Source organism: Macrobrachium nipponense, chromosome 19 (assembly GCF_015104395.2).
Source record: "Macrobrachium nipponense isolate FS-2020 chromosome 19, ASM1510439v2, whole genome shotgun sequence".
Classification (NCBI taxonomy): domain Eukaryota; kingdom Metazoa; phylum Arthropoda; class Malacostraca; order Decapoda; family Palaemonidae; genus Macrobrachium; species Macrobrachium nipponense.
The window spans coordinates 56,229,198-56,248,225 of NC_061088.1; the positions used below are offsets into that span (position 1 = coordinate 56,229,198).

The 19,028-nt window shown below is 46.7% G+C and overlaps 1 protein-coding gene across 11 annotated transcripts in view; it reads right to left on the reverse strand.

Annotated features, from left to right (window-relative positions):
• Positions 1 to 19,028, reverse strand: part of LOC135217153 (chromodomain-helicase-DNA-binding protein Mi-2 homolog) — a 272,789-nt gene that overhangs the window by 144,456 nt on the left and 109,305 nt on the right. For all 11 annotated transcript variants that reach the window (XR_010315081.1, XM_064252898.1, XM_064252891.1 and 8 more), the window contains exon 12: positions 18,785 to 19,002. Coding sequence is in view for 10 of the 11 variants with exons in the window: in XM_064252898.1 (XP_064108968.1) it covers positions 18,785 to 19,002 (218 nt within the window). In the remaining variant the exon portion in view is untranslated. The remainder of the gene's footprint in view (positions 1 to 18,784; positions 19,003 to 19,028) is intronic.

The window sequence follows — 19,028 nt, forward strand, 5'->3', positions numbered from 1 at the left end:
GGAGGTGTTTCGGAAGAGAGCTTTGCGGGATCCCTGTGATCCATTCCATAAAATTACTTTTTTTCAAGAAATGGAAGAAGAGTAGAACGAGTGGCCTCAGATGTAGCCATCGGTGTCATGCATTCGACCCCCAAAAACTTAAAGGTGCCAACTATTATGCACTCAGCCACTCAAATAATCCTTGTCCAGCTGCATAGACTTGATAACTATACGAATCCTCAGTGCAGCAGTATCACTTATTTATGAAATATTTGTGGTACTTTGTACTTTCTTTATTAATGTTAACAATGAAGCAAAACTGATTTTTTCTTGTGTTACTTTCTTTTAAGTAGTTTCCATTAAACTACTTTTGTTTTAAATACCGGTAAATCGTTTTATTTCAACATAATTCAGACAATAATCAATTATACGTCTTATATAATTTGCAATTAATTCTCGCTCCTTTGTTTTTCTAAGTATCTTTAAGGAAGTAACCATATATGCTGTTAGTTTTGCAATAATGAAAAGTTAAAATCCACATTTTCTTTTCACTTCCCCTAAAGTAATAACTATATGGGAAGTAAAAAAAAAATATATATATATATGTGGATTTTAATTTTTTATTATCACAAAATTCACTGCCAAGCAAAGAACCAAAAGACCGTTGGGTTATACGTACTCTATCGTCAAGTTTGACATTTACGATTTCTATTAAAGGCAATTTCCTATCCAAACGTTACTCTGCAAAGAAGTATATCTTTGACTGCTGAGAGTGACGCGTGGGAGGGAAGGAGGGAGGGTGGCGTTTCTGGTGTGGCCATGTGTAGTTTTGACGCTGCTCTCCCGCCCGAGACGTGCCTACACCTCGACGCTCCCCGCGCCCGGTGTGGCCTTACCCTAAGGCAGGGCTGGGATGGAGAACTCAACGAACCCCTCGTTCACTACCGACGGGTTTTGAATCTTGGCTACAAAGGATGGCACGAACCTCAAAGTTAGTTCCTTCCACCCCCTTTGAGTGGGACACCTGGTAAGAAAGGCCATGAAGCTCCCCCACCCTGTTGCAGGATGCTAAGGCCAAGAGGAAGACTGTCTTGAGTGTGAGCTCCCTGTCTGTAATATCACTGAGGGGTTTGAAGGAGGGCTTTTTCAGTGCATCCAGGACCCTGGCCACATTCCAGCAAGGCACTGCCAGGGACCTGGGGGGGGCTTGCCTGCTCGAAGCCCCTAATGAGCAGGGAGATGTCCTTGGAATTCCCCAGGTCTACCCCTCCCTGATAAAAGACCTGGCTGAAAGCTGCCCTGACCCCTTTGATGGCCGCAATGGAGAGCCCCTTGTCCTATCTCAGATGGACTAGAATTCTGCAATGTGGGGAATCTTGGTACATAAGGGGTCCAAGTTCTGTCTCTTGCACCAGGCCCCGAAGAGCTTCCACTTCGCCTGGTAAACTGCTGCGGAGGACTTCCTAAGGCATCCCGACATGCGGGAGGCCACCTTGCGCGAGAAACCCCTCAGCTCAGGAGGAGCTCAATAGCCTCCACCCGTGAAGGCAGAGGGCGTCCAGGCCCTCATGAAACCTCTTGAAGTGGGGCTGCCTTAGAAGGTCTGGCCTTCGGGGGAGTTCCCAGGAGTCCTGGATGGACATCTCCAGGAGATCCGGGAACCAGTCTCTATCCGGCCACCTGGGGGCTACAAGGATCATGACTGTGGCTTTGGAGGTCCAGAGACGATTGAGGACCTGCCCGAGGACCCCAAAGGGGAGGAACGCGTAGAGGTCTAGATCGTCCCAGGGGTGCTGGAATGTGTCTTCCCAAACCGTTGCCGGCTCCAGGACCGGGGAGCAGAACACTGGGAGCTTGTGGTTCAGGCTCGTTGCAAACAAGTCCATGGAGGGGGTGCCCCACCTCCCGATCAACTCGCCCGCTACTGCCGGGTGCAGGGACCATTCTGTCCCTAGGACCTGGCCTTGCCTGCCGAGTCCGTCGGCGATCACATTCCTTTTCCCCGGAATGAACCTAGTTGACAGGGACCACAGGAGTCATGATCTCAGACCCCCCCCTACTTTTTTATGTAAGCAACGACGGTGGCATTGTCGCACGACTCCCACTCGTTTGTGTCTCAGATTGGTTTCGAAGGCTTGGAGCGCTTTGAGGATGGCCAGGAGCTCCAGGCTGTTGATGTGGAGCTCACACTCCTGATCGGACCACTCCCCCTGCCCCATTTCTGACTGTAGGTGGGCTCCCCAGCCCTCCCTCGATGCATCCCTGAATAAGAGCATCTCTGGAGGGATGTCTGGCAGGGGGACCCCCCACCAGAGGTTCGTATCGTCTAACCACCAGCGAAGAGCCTCCACCATCGGTTGAGAGGGGGCTACCAGCTCCCATGGGTTCTTCCCGTCCGAGGCCAACCCGTCCTTCAAGTTCCACTGGACGGGCCTCATCTTCAGCCTTCCCTGAGGTACTAGCTTCTCCAGGGAGAGGAGGTGGCCTATCAGCCTCTGCCACTTTCGAGCTAGTCGGGGCTTGTCTGTCAGGAATGGGGTCCCTACGTCTCTCAAGTTGGAGATTCGTACCTCTGACGGGAATGCCCTGGCTCTTACCATATCTAGATCCATCCCCAAGGACACCATCCTGTTGGTGGGCTCCAGGTGCAACTTCTCCCAGTTCAGGACAATGCCTAGTCGAGAGTAGAGGTTCAAGAGTTCGCCCCTCTGCTCCTTCAAGAGATCCCTTGAGAAGGAAAGGAGTAGCCAATCGTCCAGGTACCACAGGAGATGCATGCCCTCCTTGTGGGCCCAGGCAGACACGAGAGAGAACACCCTCATGAAGTCCTGCGGCGCCGTGGACAGGCCAAAACAGAGGGTCCTGAACTGATACGTTGTTCCCTCCCACCTTATGCAGAGGTACTTCCTGATGGAGGGGTGGACTGGGATCTGAAAGTATGCATCCTTGAGGTCTAAGGACAGCATGTAGTCCCCTTCCCCCAAGGCTGCCAGCACAGAGCGAGGGGTCTCCATCTTGAGGATGTATGTGTTTAGGATGGACAGGTCGATTATAGGTCTCCACGCCCCTGAAGCCTTCCCCACCAGAAACAGGTGGCTGAAGAATCCCGGGGAGCGATCTACAACTCGCTGGAGGGTCCCCTTCTCCAATAGAGACAAGAACTTCAGTCATAGAGCCTCCCCATGACCAGGGATCGGGGACTGAACGCCCCGCCCCGCTGTCCGGATCCCCCGTTAGGGGAGGTTTCACGTCTAGGAAGGGGATCAGGTAGCTATCCCTGAGGACCTGGACATTCCATGGATTGGCCCCGAGATCCTCTCAGTCACGCCAATGATTGGAGAGGCATCACCCCACCCGAGGCATCAAGTCGGGTAGGAGACCTCGCTTCATACTTCCTTCTAGGGAAGCAGCCGCCTTTACCTCTGCGAGAGGATGCGGGCCTGGCTCTAAAAGAGGATGAAGCGGACTTAACGGCTCTGGAGGAGGGCTGAGTTCCGTAATGGCCCCAGCCTCCTGAAGATGGTTCCAACATACTCGAAGGGGCACCTACCCCCCAGATCTGTGTCCTTGTCTCGGCTTCTGGGCTTCAAGACTATGCCATGGAGTCAGTTGAATCAATGACAACGACGCCCTGTAGACGACAGAGTCCTGGTTCGCCTTCCTCCACCGACACCAGAGCGTTCCGGAGGGCCTTAGCCTCCCTGTCTGGAAAGCCCCTAGAGAGGTGAGCAAGGACCGCGTCTCTCCACCTTAGGACCCAGTTAGTACATTGGGTCAGCAGCTGGGTCAGGAAGCCCAGAGACTTGCCCCCTGACAGCAACAACTCCTTGAAGGCGGCTAACTTATTCTCATCCTGCAGGTCATGTTCCGTTGTGAAGCTGGTGACTGCGCCCATCCAGTGGTCCAACCACGACGCCACATGGATGGAGGTCCACGCCGTGGATTCCATGGCCATAGTCTCCTGTTGGGAGAAGGAGATGGGACCTGCCAACAACTTCTCTCCCAAACAGCCAGGCGAAAGGGCTATGAGAGGACCCTCTACTGACTTCGGGGCCAGGTACATGCCCTCTCGAGTGTACAACTTCCTCTGCCTGGCTTTGGCAGCTGGAAGGAGCTTCAGAGGGCCCAGGGCCCTCATGGAGCTCTTGGGGCCTGCTACTACCTCTTCCACCTGTGCCAGGGCTTTGGCCGAGTAGGGGGCCTGGGGGAGGGACAGGGAAGGTTTGGACTTCACCTTTCCCACGAAGAATCAGTCTACCGCCACGAGCCTCCTGGAGTCCGGGGGACGGGAGGCTCTGCCAAACAGTTCTTTGCACAGATGATCCCAAGCACCCTGCAGAACGCAGAGCCCTTGTCTATGGGACCTTGGCCCTCCAGGAGGCTCTGAAGACTGGTGAGAGCGAAGGCATTCTCTTCGAAAGTCCTCTCTTGACAAGGACAGCCCACCCACCTGTTGTGGGGACGGGGGAGGGGTGGGCTGCAGGGCCGAACCAGAGCCCTCTACTTCTAACTGCGCGCCAGGGGCGTCCGACATGGGCCACTTTCCGGGTGAGGGGGGAGCCCTGCTTGGGGAGCGCTGATGCTGAAGGCTCCGCTCCTGCGTAGCGGGTGGGAGCGGAGGTCCTGAACAGGAAAGCTGTCCCGGCGACAGCCACTCCTGCTCTGACCCCTGTGGTCTCGGCTACGACGGGGAGATTTGGACCGACGATCAGGGAGGGAGAAAGAACAACCTCGACTCCTCCCATAGCATCTCCTCTTGGAGCGATAGCACCTCCTCGATGACCTGTAGGAGAAACCACCAGATGACGATCTCTCTTCTGACAAGACGCCTCTCCTCTTGTCTCTTCTGTGATGACTCCTGTCCCGGGGTGAGCAGGAGGAGCGGCCGGGGCGATCCGCATGGGAACGAACGGAGAGGCCCTCTCCCTGGGAGCTCCCTCTACTAGTGAGAGCCTCAGTCCCAGTAGGGGGAAAGGAGGGGCACCAGAACGGGAACACCTCTTCCCTTGGAGGGGGGGCCTACCTGGTGTACTGGGGGTGCCCAACCAAGGGCTGGGGGGAACATCAGACAAATCCGCAGGCCACCATGTATTCACCACACCCGCAAAAAAGCTGAATCGTCGGACAGCACACCCTTTACCAAAACAGACTCCTCGGGGCCTGTCATTTGCGGGGACCCGGCAAGGGACTCACCTAGGTCCCCTCCCTGGGAGGAAACAGGAACACTCCTGACCCTCCATCGGGGAATCCTGACGACAAACAGGTGACAGAGAAGGACCTCCAGGGTCACGGTTAGTACTTGTACTCTGTGGCACCTCCGAGGAACTCTTCCTGGAAGGAGAGCAAGGCTTCTTATTACGCTTGGTCGAAGTCCGATCCCACTGATGCTCTGACCACGCGACACACTCTCAACCCGTGGCCTCCCTCGAACAAGGGCAACCTCGACACTTGTTGCACAAAGTGTGGGGGTATATCTTGATAGGCGACAGAAAAGCCCACAGGCCCTACCCTTAGGACCAGGGCAACGCGGCCGCGATGAAGACTCCATAAAACCAAAAGACTACACACACGCACCAAACACACCACACACAGCGAAAGACAAAGGGAAACGGGTCGGTAACAGACGACGAGCTGGAGCGTGTGAACGTTACAGCGACCAGGAAAGGACTGTAGGTCGGGAGGGAATAACCAGTTTTTTATGGTCTGTACCGGATTGACATCCAGGATTCTCTTACGACAGTAGTTCAGGGTAAGTATACGGCGTCGGAACAAACCTTATTTTGAAGGCTTTAGGTGTCTATTGAAAATTATGTCAACAGCATTTGTATTGTTTTTCATAAAAAAAAAAAAAACCTTCAAATATTGTTTAAGGTTGCATACGTATACTCTTGTAAAGTTTGATATATTAAGACCAATCTTAAGGCTTAAAATTTGAGGACTGAACATTACATGTGGTATAGGCTAGTTTTGGAAATGTGTAAGAGTTTGGCAATAGGCTAGGCCTAAGCTTTGGATTTCCTGACAACAGACAATACATACAAATGTTCTTTTACATATTTGAGACTTTTATTATTGTTATGTTCTTTCTATATTGGAAAAGGGCAAACTTTAGGGACTAGGCTAAGCCTACCATAATCTTTGGATTTCCTGACAACGAAGTCAACAAAGCTGCATTTGTTCCGACAAAAGTCGACAAAGTTTTATTTTTGTATGATAACCACAGCAATAAATATAAATGTTGTTTTACTTATCTGATAATCTTTTATTATTATTATGTTGTTTTTAATTTATGGCTGTTCTAGGCTATAATAAATGGAACCTTCATTTCCCGAACGTAAACAAAGTATTAGCCACCATTTGTATTTTGTCAGCTGATAACTCTTCATTTACTGTGATGCCATGCATTGTTTACAACTTCAAGACAGCAAAAGTTATGCCATATATGTGAATTCTTAGTAATGAAAAGAAAATGTGTGAAGTCAAATACGTTTTTTTATATTAACTTGAAAATAAATATATTTTTTAAATATATTGCCGAAATTTTATTCATTATTTTTTCAATCTCACTACCCTCTAAAATCAAAATAAATGACGAAGACACTAATGTGATAATTATGATATACCAAATTTAGGATATGAAAGTCACATAATAATTTGCAGATTCTGAGAAACGTTTAGTAGAGTACTGACTTACTATTAGGCTAACTCCAGAATATAGGCCAAATGTGTTTAATAAAGCACACTACTTTTTAAAGAAAATTATACACTATGAAGTTAAGATATATGAGTAATAAAATGATAAAAAGCTTTCTTAGAACTCAGCCAAGTAGTAGGCTATGTTGGAAACTAGTTCTGTGTATAATATATGAATGAAACGACGAATCTGTTTAACGACATGGTCACTGGAACGGAAACCCTATCGTTAAATGAGGAGCACCTGTATAATTATTATTAATTAATAATTATTTGAAATGAGTTCATACTGATTATTTATACAATTTATAGGCATATTCTAAAATATGTTCTTTCAAGCCCAGTAGTTTTTATTAGAACAATTTTCAATCTTATCTACGGTTGTGTTTGATAGAATAAGTTTACGGGAGTTTTATCCTTGTTGCCGATGCACGAAAATAGTCATTAGCAGCTTGGAAAGTTTTCTCAGCTTCAGCTACAACTTGGTTTAAATTTAACATATCTTTATGATAAAATGGTGTTTTATAAATACTTACCAAGTAATTACTTAGCTAATGATTAGCCACGCAAGGCATCCTAAATTCAACAAACATTGGGCGCAAGCGACTATTGAAGTGCATGGTGACAGTTCCCACCTACCGCATTGGGCTATCATGAGCAACAGAAGCCTACATCGTCATTCTTATTTATTGCTGCCATTTCAATACTATGTCCAGGTTCCAGGAAACCACTGTCAGCTTCTGCTTGGAAGTGACAAAATATTTCAATAGGTCATGAAGATCTTGATTCATAGAAAGATCCTGATTACAATCCTTAAATACCGAGGAAAGCATGGCTCGGTAACCTTTAATCATAGAAGATGAAAGGTTCTTAGTGGTTCTTAAATAGAGGAGAAAATCTGTGATCTGGGTTATAGATATCTTATAAGATGGGATGTGATGTCTGACGCTCCATCTATGCAAGACTGCCCACTTTGACTGGTAGACGCTGCTAGTAGACTGGCGTTTGCACCTTGCAATAGCTTTCACAGCTGCTCTTGAGAAGCCTGAGAGCAAGCGTTGACAACCCTTGGTGGTACCTTCTGAAGTGTGGTTGTCTGAGTAGCCATGGTCTTTGGGGGAGCAGTCACGGGAAATCTAACAGAAAACGTAGAAGGTCCGGGAACCATTCCTTTGTTGACCAGAACGGAGCTACCAGTCATTGAGATACTGCTTGTTCAGAACTTCACTGACCAGAGAATGTGTAATAATCCAGCCCAGATCAATAGATAAGCAGTGCGTCCGTCACCCATGCTTGAGTGCCCGGGGCTGTGGGAACAAAGAGAGGTAGGCGGTTGTCCCTTGATGTTGCGAAGAAGTCTAATAGGGGTCTGCCCACAATCTCCACAGGTTGGAGCAAATCCTGTTGTCCAGAGTCCATTCGGTGGGAAGCACTTGTCTCTACAGGCTCAACTCATCTGCCAGACATTTAATTTCCCCTGAATGAAATGGGGATGCGTGACAGCAAACAATAGAAAAGAAGTGTGTGCCCCCGTTTCTTGATGTAAGACAAGGCTGTGGTGTTGCCGCATGTACAACTACTGTCTTCTTGTACACGAACGAGGAGAACTGATACAGGCCCACGTGAATGGACTTCAACTCCTTGATGTTGATGTGGAACTTCGTTTCTTCTGGAGACCAGGTTCTGGAGATCTGAGACCCTAGAAGGGCTTAAAAGGGCTCCCAAGCTCAGATCGAAAATGTCCGAGTAAAAGTCCAGGTCAGGTTTGGGGGGAATATGGGATCTCCCCTGTGAATACCATCTTTCTGGCAGGCACCATTTGAGATCGAATTTTATCTCCTGTGCGATAAGGAAAAATCGTCGAGTCCGGTTGAGTCTTCCTGTCCCAGTTGGCTTTGAGGAAGAACTGAAGATTTCTTGTGTGTAACTTGCCAAATGGAATGAAGGTCTTGTTAGAGGAAAGCGCTCCCACAGTGCAGTTCGTGATTCTCTTCAGGGACGGAAAAGCCAGAGAAGTCCGAGAGTTGAGAATCATCTCCAAATAAAGAATCTCCTGATGGTACCAACTGGGACTTCTGGAGATTTAGCAGGATTCCCAATTCTTGGGAGAGATGAAGTGTTGTCTGAAGGCCCTTAGTGCACTGATCCTTTGATGCCAAAAAGAGAAGCTGGTCATTTAAATAAAGGCTGATGTTGATGCCTACCGGGTGAACCCATATTGCGAGAGGAGAGAGAACTTGAAAGAATACTTGAGGTGCCATGGAAAGACCGAAACTGGAAGACCTTCCCATGGAAGAAGAAACTTACTTCCTGGATGTTGGATGAACTTGGATGTGTAGATAAGCATCCTGCATGTCTAGGGTGACCATCCAATTGCCCGGAAGAATGAATGACATGACTGCCTGGCTCATTTCCATCCTAAACTTGGTCTTTACTACGAAGCAATTGAGAGCACTTGTGTCCAGTACCAGTCTCCAGCCCCCTAATGTTTTGGGAACTACAAAGAGTCAATTGTAAAATCCCTAAGAATGGACCTCTACTACTTCTTCTATGGCCCTCTTCTGAAGGAGGGATGACACTTCCTTCGAAAGGGCCAAGTGTCTTTCTGATCCTTTTGAGTATGCTGTTAATTAGAGGGGCATTGAGACTAAAGGAGGGGTCTCCAAGAAAGGGTTGCAGTAGCCCTCCTTTAATACCCTGAGGATCCATGGCTCTGCTCCTCTGCGAGCCCACCTTTCCCAAAACTCGAGGAGTCTTGCTCCCACTGGGGCATGAAGGAGAGATGGCCCCAACTCCACAATGGAACTTAACAATAGATTAAACTTATCATCAAATTTGGTGTTAATCCTAGATTCTAGACTGGCAATGGCATCGGGTTCGGAAGTATGGGAGCTGAGCACTGGAGTGGGAGGGAGAGAAGGAGGGCTGAGGATAGGTGAAAGAATATTTCCAGGAGTAGATGGAAGAGGCAAACCAGAGTCTGTCTTAGGCCTAGGGGAAGAGTCCCTACTAACAAAGCCCTACTTTCAGCTCTAGCGGGCACTTTCCTGATCCTATTCTTTTCCAACCTATTTGGGCGAGACTCAAAAAACTTCCACCTACTATCATCCCACTCCTTACACTCATCACAGGTAAGCTCTCTCGTACACACCTGACCTCTGCACTTATTGCACCTCATGTGTGCATCATAGCACATCTTAGTCAGTCTAGTCTTGCAGCCTTCGCTACAATAGCGAAGACTGGAAGCACTAGAGTCAAATATACTAATACATACTCTGAGCTAACAGAAGAGAAAAAACTAATGTAGGTAAAGCAAACCCATATAATGCAACAGACAAAAATCACCTAAAGCGGGTACATCACCAGCTTCAGCAAGCAACAGAGAAAGCAGCAAACATGAAATTGGCAAGCACTAAATGACGTCTTGTTGGTTGCGCGGCATGAATAAGAATGCCACTGTAGGCTTCTGCCGCTTGCGAGCTCCCATTTCGGGGAGAGAGAGAGAGAGAGAGAGAGAGAGAGAGAGAGAGAGAGAGAGAGAGAGAGAGAGAGAGAGAGAGAGAGACTGTTACCAAGCATTGCAAGTCACTTTCATGCAAATTTTTTTGAATTTAAGTTACTTTAATAAAAAGTATATTTCCTTGCTGATCTTGGATCTATACCAAATAATGTTATTACATAAAAATATATCAGTCCTATTCTACATAACGTTATTTATACCATAACTATGGTAATTGTTTACTATAGAGTGATGGTTGAAATACGAGCCAATGGCTGTTGTTATCCAATTCAGTTGTATATATGTCGCAAACTGACCCGCCAGGGGCACTGGATGAACTATATCACTTGTTGGGCCGCCACCACTGGACCCAAGGAAAAGGTTGTCCAAGGACTCTGGGCAAACATCTTTCCAAATTTTTTTTTCTTTTTTTTTTTTTTTTTTTTTTTTCAAACTGAGGTGAAAGTGTTTGGCGCTTCCACACGCCAGCTTTCAGAATTTTATCCACAGACATGTTCTTCTTAAATGCCAGGGAAGCACTCACACCCCTGATGTCATGAGCTCTAGCTCCCACCTGGCTATCTGACCCTCTGTCTTCTGCAGTATAAGCATTTCTGATTGTCTCCCTTAGCCAAAATGATAATGTATTCTTGGACACTTCCTTCTTGTTCCGTCCTGTACTTACGAACAACCTCTGGCAACCCCGGCCTGAGGTGCCTTGTTCTCTTTAAGTACTCCCTTATGCCCTGACGGGGCACAGGAGCATTTCAGCTTTGTCGTTGTCTACAAAGTCTGCCAAGGAAGGTATGGTAAAGGAGTCGAATCTGCCGTCTACTATTGTTGGATTTTGGGTCTTTGCCACGAATTCTGGGACAAACTCACACACCATTGATCTCCAACCTCTCGAGTGCTTTATGAGATATGAGAGGCCATGTAGCTCCCCCACCCTTTTGGTTGAAGCCAGGGCCAATAAGAAGACTGTCTTCAGGGTCAGGCTCCTATCCGTGGACTGCCTTAGCTGGTTCGTAAGGGGGTTTTTGTCAGACTACTCAGTACCTTGGTCAGATCCCAATCTGGGGCTTTTAGCTCCTTTGGTGGGCATGACTGTTCAAAGCTCCTCATCAGCATGGCCAACTCCCATGAAGACGATATGTCCACTCCTTTCATTCGTAAGACTGAGGCCTAGAGCAGCCCTGTACCCCTTCACTGCAGATACAGACATATGTTTTTTCTGTTCTGAGATATATCAGAAAGTCTGTAAACCAATCACAGTATGCTGACCACTTCCCTTGGTATACTGTCGCAGATGATTTTCTGATATTACCTGCCATCTGAGTTGCTGCTTTCTGCGAAAACCCTCGCTCTCGGAGGAGATACTTGACAGTCTCCACCCGTGAAGCGATAGGGACTTCACCGACTGGTGGTACCTCTCCACGTGAGGCTGACACGAAGTTGCTCCATGGAGGTAACTCTCTTGGCACATCTACTAGAGTTCCAGTAGGTCTGGAAACCACTCTGCTTTCGGCCATAACGTTGGGGCCTACCAGGGTCATCTTGAGGTTCTGAGACCGCATTACCCTGTTCAGAACCTGACGGATTAGACAAAATGGAGGGAAATGAGTACACGTTCAGATTGTCCCAGGGGTGTTGTAGCGCATCTTCTGCTGCTGCCTCTGCGTCCGGGACTACTGAACAATACACTTCCAACTTTTTGTTGTACCTGGTTTGCGAATAGGTCTCATGATCGGTCCTTCCCACAACATGAGCATCCTGTCCACTACCTGTTGGTGTAGGGACCACTCCGTTCCCAGAATCTGATCCCTGCGGCTCAACTTGTCGGCCACTATGTTTCTTTTTCCCGGAATATACCTGGCCTTGATGTCTACCAGGTTCTCTATAGCCCACTGGTGAAGTTGAACTGTCATCACATGTAAACTGCCGAGAAACTAGGCCTCCTTGCTTGTTTATATAAGCTACTACTGTGGTGTTGTCTGACATCAATACCACCGAGTGTCCCTTTACTCTCTCCCTGAATTCTTGTAGAGCAGGAAAGCTGCTTTCAACTCAGCACGTTTATATGGAGTTCTCTGTCCTTGCAACTCCATTTTGCTGACACCATCAACTCCTCCATATGGGCTCCCCAGCCTTCTAGTGACGCATCCGAGAACAGCAAGAGGTCTGGGGAGGATTGTTGAAGGGGGACACCCACTGTCAGCATTGTCGTCGTCCACCCACCACAGCAAGTCTTTCCTCACTTCTGCCGCATAAGGGAATTTGCTCGTACGGGTGATCTACTGTTGGTGACCAAAACTCCTTCATCCTCCATTGTAGGGACCGAAGGTGTAGCCTTCCTTGTGGTACTAGCTTCTCCAGGGAGGTTAGGATTCCCAGCACCACCTGCCACTGTCTTGCTGGCTGTGTCTGCTTTCCCAGAAAGGCATTCACCACTTGTTTGCATTTCTGTACTCTTTGGTCTGTCGGGAATACTTTGGCTTGTGTTGTGTCTATCACATTCCCAGATATTCCAAATGTTGACTTGGATCCAGCTGCGACTTCTGCTGATTCACCACAATACCTAGGCTGTGACAAAGCTGCAGGAGGGCCGCCCTGTCCCTGAGTAATTTCTCCCTGGACTTTGCTATCACCAGCCAATCGTCCAGATATCTTATCAGCCTGATCCCCTGAGCGTGCGCCCACGCCGACACGAGGGTGAACACTCTTGTAAAAACTTGAGGAGACGTTGTCAATCCGAAGCACAGGACCTTGAACTCGAAAGCTTTCCCTGCAAGACTGAAGCGGAGAAATTTCCTTGAAGACTGATGGACTGGTATCTGAAAGTATGCGTCCTTTAGATCGACTGTCAGCATAAAGTCTCCGATTCTGACTGCTTGTAGAACCGTTTTCGGAGTTTCCATCTTGAAACTGGTTTTCCTTATAAACAGATTCAGCGTTGACAGGTCTATTACTGTCCTCCACTCCCCGTTGGCTTTGGGTACCAGGAAAATCCTGCTGTAAAAGCCTTTTGTCGGACTGCATACTTGTTGCACAGCTCCTTTTTCCATCATCTTCTTCACTTCGTCCTGCAGAATAGTGGCCTTCTGAGATTTGTGGGCATAAGTGACGTGGGGTAATGGTTGATCTGTCAGGGGCGGGGTTGGGGTTACCTTCGAACGGAATCAAATACCCGATCCTGAGAATCCACCACCCACTGCTCTGCCCCTAGTTCCTGCCACACCTTCCAGTGATTTGCCAGGCAACCCCCCACTGGTGTGGCCGAGTGATGGGAGGCGCCCATCCTATCTTCTTGAGCCTCTCCCCCTTCCCCTATTGCCCCTTCCTCTGTTGTTTCTATTGTGAAAGGGCCGATGCGTTCTCCTCTTTGGGGAAGAGGGTCTTGTGACTCTATTAGGGATGCTATGTCTCACTGGTTTCTTTCGAGACACTTGCTGTTGTCTTCCCTCCAAAGGAATAGTTTGACTGTTAGAGGTTTTCCTAACTGCCTGTTGCACCAACCTATCGTTAGTGTCATCCTTCTTCTATCTATCGCTTCTTCCAGTATGACCTCTGGCAACAGTAGTTGCGATTCCAAGATATCCCCATTCCTCATTGCTAACAGGGAATCCAAATCCACATTGCGGCTTAGTCTAGCCAATGCTGCATCTCTCCTCATTAGCAGGATATTTTGCCCAAACATTGGCACTTACGTTTGTCAGGTACGCAATCGCCTTGGACCCTGACTGTAGTAATCTAATGAACAATGTTCATCCACTACTTTCCTTGTTTTGCTTCCGAGGATGCAATTTTCGCCACTGCTGTTGACCAAGTCTAACCAGGACGCAGCCTGAAAGACAGAAGAAGCTGTTGCTTCTAACGTGGCAGCCTCTTGGTACGTCATCGAAGGGCACTCCATTTTAACCTGATCCAAGGTTAATCCAGGTCTTAACCTTACAACATTAGGGTTCATTTGTCTAGACAGCAAAGGGACCTTCGGTGTCGTATAATATTTCCTTTGCTTTATCATTGGAGGGGGAATAAATTTAAATGATCTATTAGATCTTAAGGAATTATCCCTCCCTGCAATCTTTGCGTTTACGTGTTGCAAGACCGATTCCGCATGACTCGAACAAGGCAATTCATACGACACCTTGGTATCCCTCTTTAGTCCAAACGCCATGTCAATTCAGGAGGGAAGCATACTGCCGGTGTTTCTGTCTTCTCCGAAAGGCTATTGAATTGACGAATCAAATCAATAACCTCTGCATACGAGGCCAGAAACTCTTGGTTTTCTCCTTCCTCCGGCTCTAGTGTACCACTCTTCCGTCCACGAGAGATGTTGTCTCGCCTCTATCTTCTGACAGACGGCCCGGAATTCCACGGCCGCCTGCCCCTACGGCCGCGCCTCTTTGATCTTTGCTGGCCGCTGTTGGCTCGATCCCAGATAGTCAGCAGGGGAACGAGAACGTCTCACTCTTTCTCTGCTCACGGATCTAGAGCGAGAATCTCGTCTAGATCTCCAAGATGAAGGCTCCCTTAAGACAGAGGTAAGTTCGTCTTTATTAGCATTGGCATCGTTTTCGAGCGTCGGCGAGCCCGGCCTCGGCCTTCTATCCAGACGGACACTGCCTTCCACGAACGTATCCGCCGAGGTTGCCAACTCTCTATTTTTCGTACTTTTAATAGGAGCCTTATCGTCCTTCGTACGTATTTTGAACGGCCTTACGGGCGAAACTGGGACCTGCATTCCATCCTCTGCTGCACCTTTCGCCGCCAACGTCGATTTTACCAGAGGTATCGCAGTTTTTGCGATCCGAACTGGCAACTCCGCCTCGGCCGCTAGCTCGCCGGCCGTCACCTCTCTCGCTTGTTCGGACTCTTGCGAACGGCTTCGTCTGGCACCTTGTGCTTAATAGCCACTGATTTTCCGACCTTCTTGCTGACTTGGAGGAAAAGACAGTCTTCGTCCGAAGAAGAGGAAGAATTGATTCTTCTCCTCTTGGCCCGAGGATCCGCTAGGAACTCCCGAATCCTCCTCCAACGCTGACTGGCGCTCTGCGTGACGTTATCGACTTAGCGATGACGCCGAACTAGAGGAAGAAGACGAAGAAGGCGAATCACACTTTCTTTTTGTCTCTCTTATTCATTCTCTCCTCTATATCCTGTAACTTCTGCATTACAGTTTGCATTGACGGATCAGAAGGCGTATTAGCGTCTGGGAGCCGCGAAAAAGGCCGAGAATCGGTCTGTGACGTCATCACGCCTGCCATCTCAGAAGTGTGACGTCATGTTGTGACGGTCATCCCTCTCGTAGGAGAGACTGAGAGGTTTTTCTGCTGGTAACCGCACGTTTGCTGCCAAATTACCTCCCACGTTCTGCATCGCTGTAAATACTGAGTGGGATGGTGAAGCAGCGGCATTAATTCCCATAAATTGCAAGCCCGGGGGATGAGGAAACATTCAGCGCTGCCGGACCCTGCTGGAACCGTGACGTCATATATGCGCAAGCAGACCATCCAAGGTTGGTACGCCTGGTAGGCCTAGCGCTGACCACGTACCATCTAACCTATGCGCTTGCGTAGCAGGAGCCTGGAACAAAGATGGCGGATCTCCCCCTCTACTTGCTGGGAAGAAAGGAGAGTGCAAATTATTCATAAAATTACCCAAGCCCCTCCCGACGTTTCGATACAGAACCGCTAGGAGAAACCGAAGGGGTATGAGACAATTCAAAAGCAGGTGGAGAAACATATGGAGCAGCCTGGTTTATTACCGATACAAAAGAAGCCGGTAAGGTTTGGTCATCCAAAGATGGCGTCACCCCTTTCTTTTGTATTGGCTTTTCCCATAGAACTTCTTCCACTGTTCCACCGACCAACCGCGACAAACAGAACAAACGGATTAGTAACCGTCTACTACGTTTTCCCTGCACCTACTACACGTTGGATGAGGATCCGTCGACACCGAGGTTAGGAACCTAGAACAAGGGAAGCCACTGACTCCTGGGCATTTCCTTTGTCTCCTCTTCGAAGCGGTAGACGATCCCGATGTTGAGGCAAAATTCTCCATCATACCACGTATACACTCTTACCACACACTGATCACACTTGGAGAAAGAAAAGGAATGAAAAATAAAAAATGAAATGGATAAAGAACGGGCAAACTGAAAAACCGGCTTTAAATGAGATAGACAGTAACACGTCTTATCTTAAAGGCGGTAGGAAAATAACTGATGGGTCACAGGTAGCCGTGGGCATTCTGGGTATACATGCCCGTGACCTGTATAGATGCCATTAGTCCCTGGATCTCCACAAGTGTAATTTTAATTCTACCGGTTTCCAGCTTGGCGCTAGTAAATCCTAATGTTAAGACCGAAGGTTTGTTTCGTGTATGAACAAAAGTTGTTTCTTGTTCAGTTATTCATGGATGTACACATTTACCCAATGAGTATAATGTTAAAACAATACTTTCATCATTCTCTTTTGCTGCTTTTGAACTTGTTTAACTAGAAGATGGGTTAAAGTTAGGATACTGTAATTTGGTCTCTCTTGCTCCCTGATTTTACATTGCTGCTTGCGCCTGTTGCAAGTGAAATTTTAAGAATATATTTTTTAAAATATTGTGGTCAAATCGGATTATCATATGACGAATTATCATAACTTAAACACTATGTGTCATTTTTTCGACGTCTGTTGAGTCTTAAAATCATAAAAAGGGGTGGCGTGAAAGACCACAAGGGAGACAGAAAGACATGGCCATTAAGAAGTAGGTGATTCTTTTTTTCACTAATCTGTTTTTTTTTTCTAGTGTTTGAATCCTTCCAACCTTCTGTACTATGTTGCCAATGCAGTGAACCCCCTTGGTTCAATATTCCATTGATGATTCATTCCCACTGCTTAATCTCTAAACTATGGTATTGTGCTTTGTAGTGTGACCTACTGCATGCTTTGGAAGCTCTTGTTTTCTTTGGTACTTTCTACACACAGGTGTATGCTTGTGTGCACACTGATGGCCTTCCCCGTCCCATTCTGCTCAGCAGCAAACAGTTCCCCCGGTCAAAAAATGGTATTTTATGCCACCTTGAGGCTGAACAGTCTATGTCACATGTAACTGTCGAGTATTATGTCCCAACTGTGACCTTGCAAGGTATTCCACAGCACTAAAAGGACAGGGTGTAGGCAAATAACTAAAAAGTACAATTGCATGACTTGCTGTATGTAACCTTAGTGCAGGATTGTATAATACAACTGCAAAAATGGTCCCCAAATACTGTATTGATTTGTTAATTCAAATACAGTATGAATTTTACAAGGCCTGGGAAACTGGAGTCTAGCATGTAAATGTATAATAATTTGGGCCATATGGCTCAGCAAAAGGAGCAGGGAGGCCATTCAGCACAGGGAGCCATAGCAACATACTTCATCTTGCGCACTGCCATCAATCTTTTCTGGTTAATCTGGTCATTATTTTAAATTCTTCATTACTTGAATATATACAGCATTTATACACGCATATACACACACACATACATACATTGCATAATCTACTTTATGAATTCTTGTGTCTGATGAGTTGCTTGATCATGAATACATGTATGTAGTTTGAGTATGACATGCTATTCCATGTACTGTATCGTATTTAACATGTACTTATAAAAAGAAACACGGGCATTTATTTTCTTTGGATGCTACATGACAGTACTTTGGATGTATTCCAAACTGCTTTTGGACCTATGTATTACTAATGTATTCATTGGTATAAAATGGATTTTGTCTCGCGACTGTCACATGCTTACAATCCCTCCGCTAAAAAAAATATTTTTCAGTCAGACCACCAAGTCAGATTGCTGAATCATAGGTTTGGCCCACTTTGAATGTAAATCTGTATTATCATTGAATCTTTATTAATAACCTTCATTGAGAGAACCATGGAACAATTGTGTTTAATCTTATGATTAAATCACAAGTTTAGTAGGTTTCTCAATTTCAAGGCAGTAGGCAGTAGCCTACCTTACGACTTTGCAAAGATCTGGATCTTTACAAGGTCCAGATCTTGGATATTTCAATGGGCATTAAATTCTTCAAGAACATAATTTTTCTAACAAAGATTTTCAGATCAAAGGTACCACAGAACAGCTAGGAAACAAAAGAAATACTGGTCTGCATTACTTACAAAATCATGAGCGAACAAAGAAGGAAAAGTTTAACTGACAGTCACTAATGAGAAGGGAATGAATAGGCTGAACATACATGAAGGTGAAATGTTACAAAAGCATCTACAATGAATATAAGGACAGTTGAAAGATAAATTTGAATTTCCAGAGTACAGATGAAATTTAAAATTAAAACAAAGCCTTTAAAAATACAGAGTAAAGATTACACAAAATAAACGTTACAATCTCAAAGAGAGACTTCATGATCAATTTCAAAAATTCTTAGAAACAATTACACAATCATTAAGGAAAATAACTTTCATCTAGGATATGGTAAATCTGCACATACCTGCAAAATTCCTCTATCTGCAATTGCCATAAATGCTACAATACCACATATAATGTTAACCAATATACATTACATCCCAACACAAGGGAAGTCCACATAAATAAAGGACTTAAAACTTTACCTAAACTATCAGCATTGCAAGCCGCTCGCAGATCATGATAAAATTCAACGGCGGTCTTCAAACCAATTATATCTTCATCTTCATCTTCCCAAGTAGCTTGGTCATAGGGTAAGTCACGCCACTTCACTAAATATTGTATGGTGCCATCTCTCAAAGTCCGATGATTTAACACACGGTGAATCTTGAGCCAAGTACTCTTTATACCATACTTATAGTACCTGCAACAAAAGTTTCCTCTGTTATC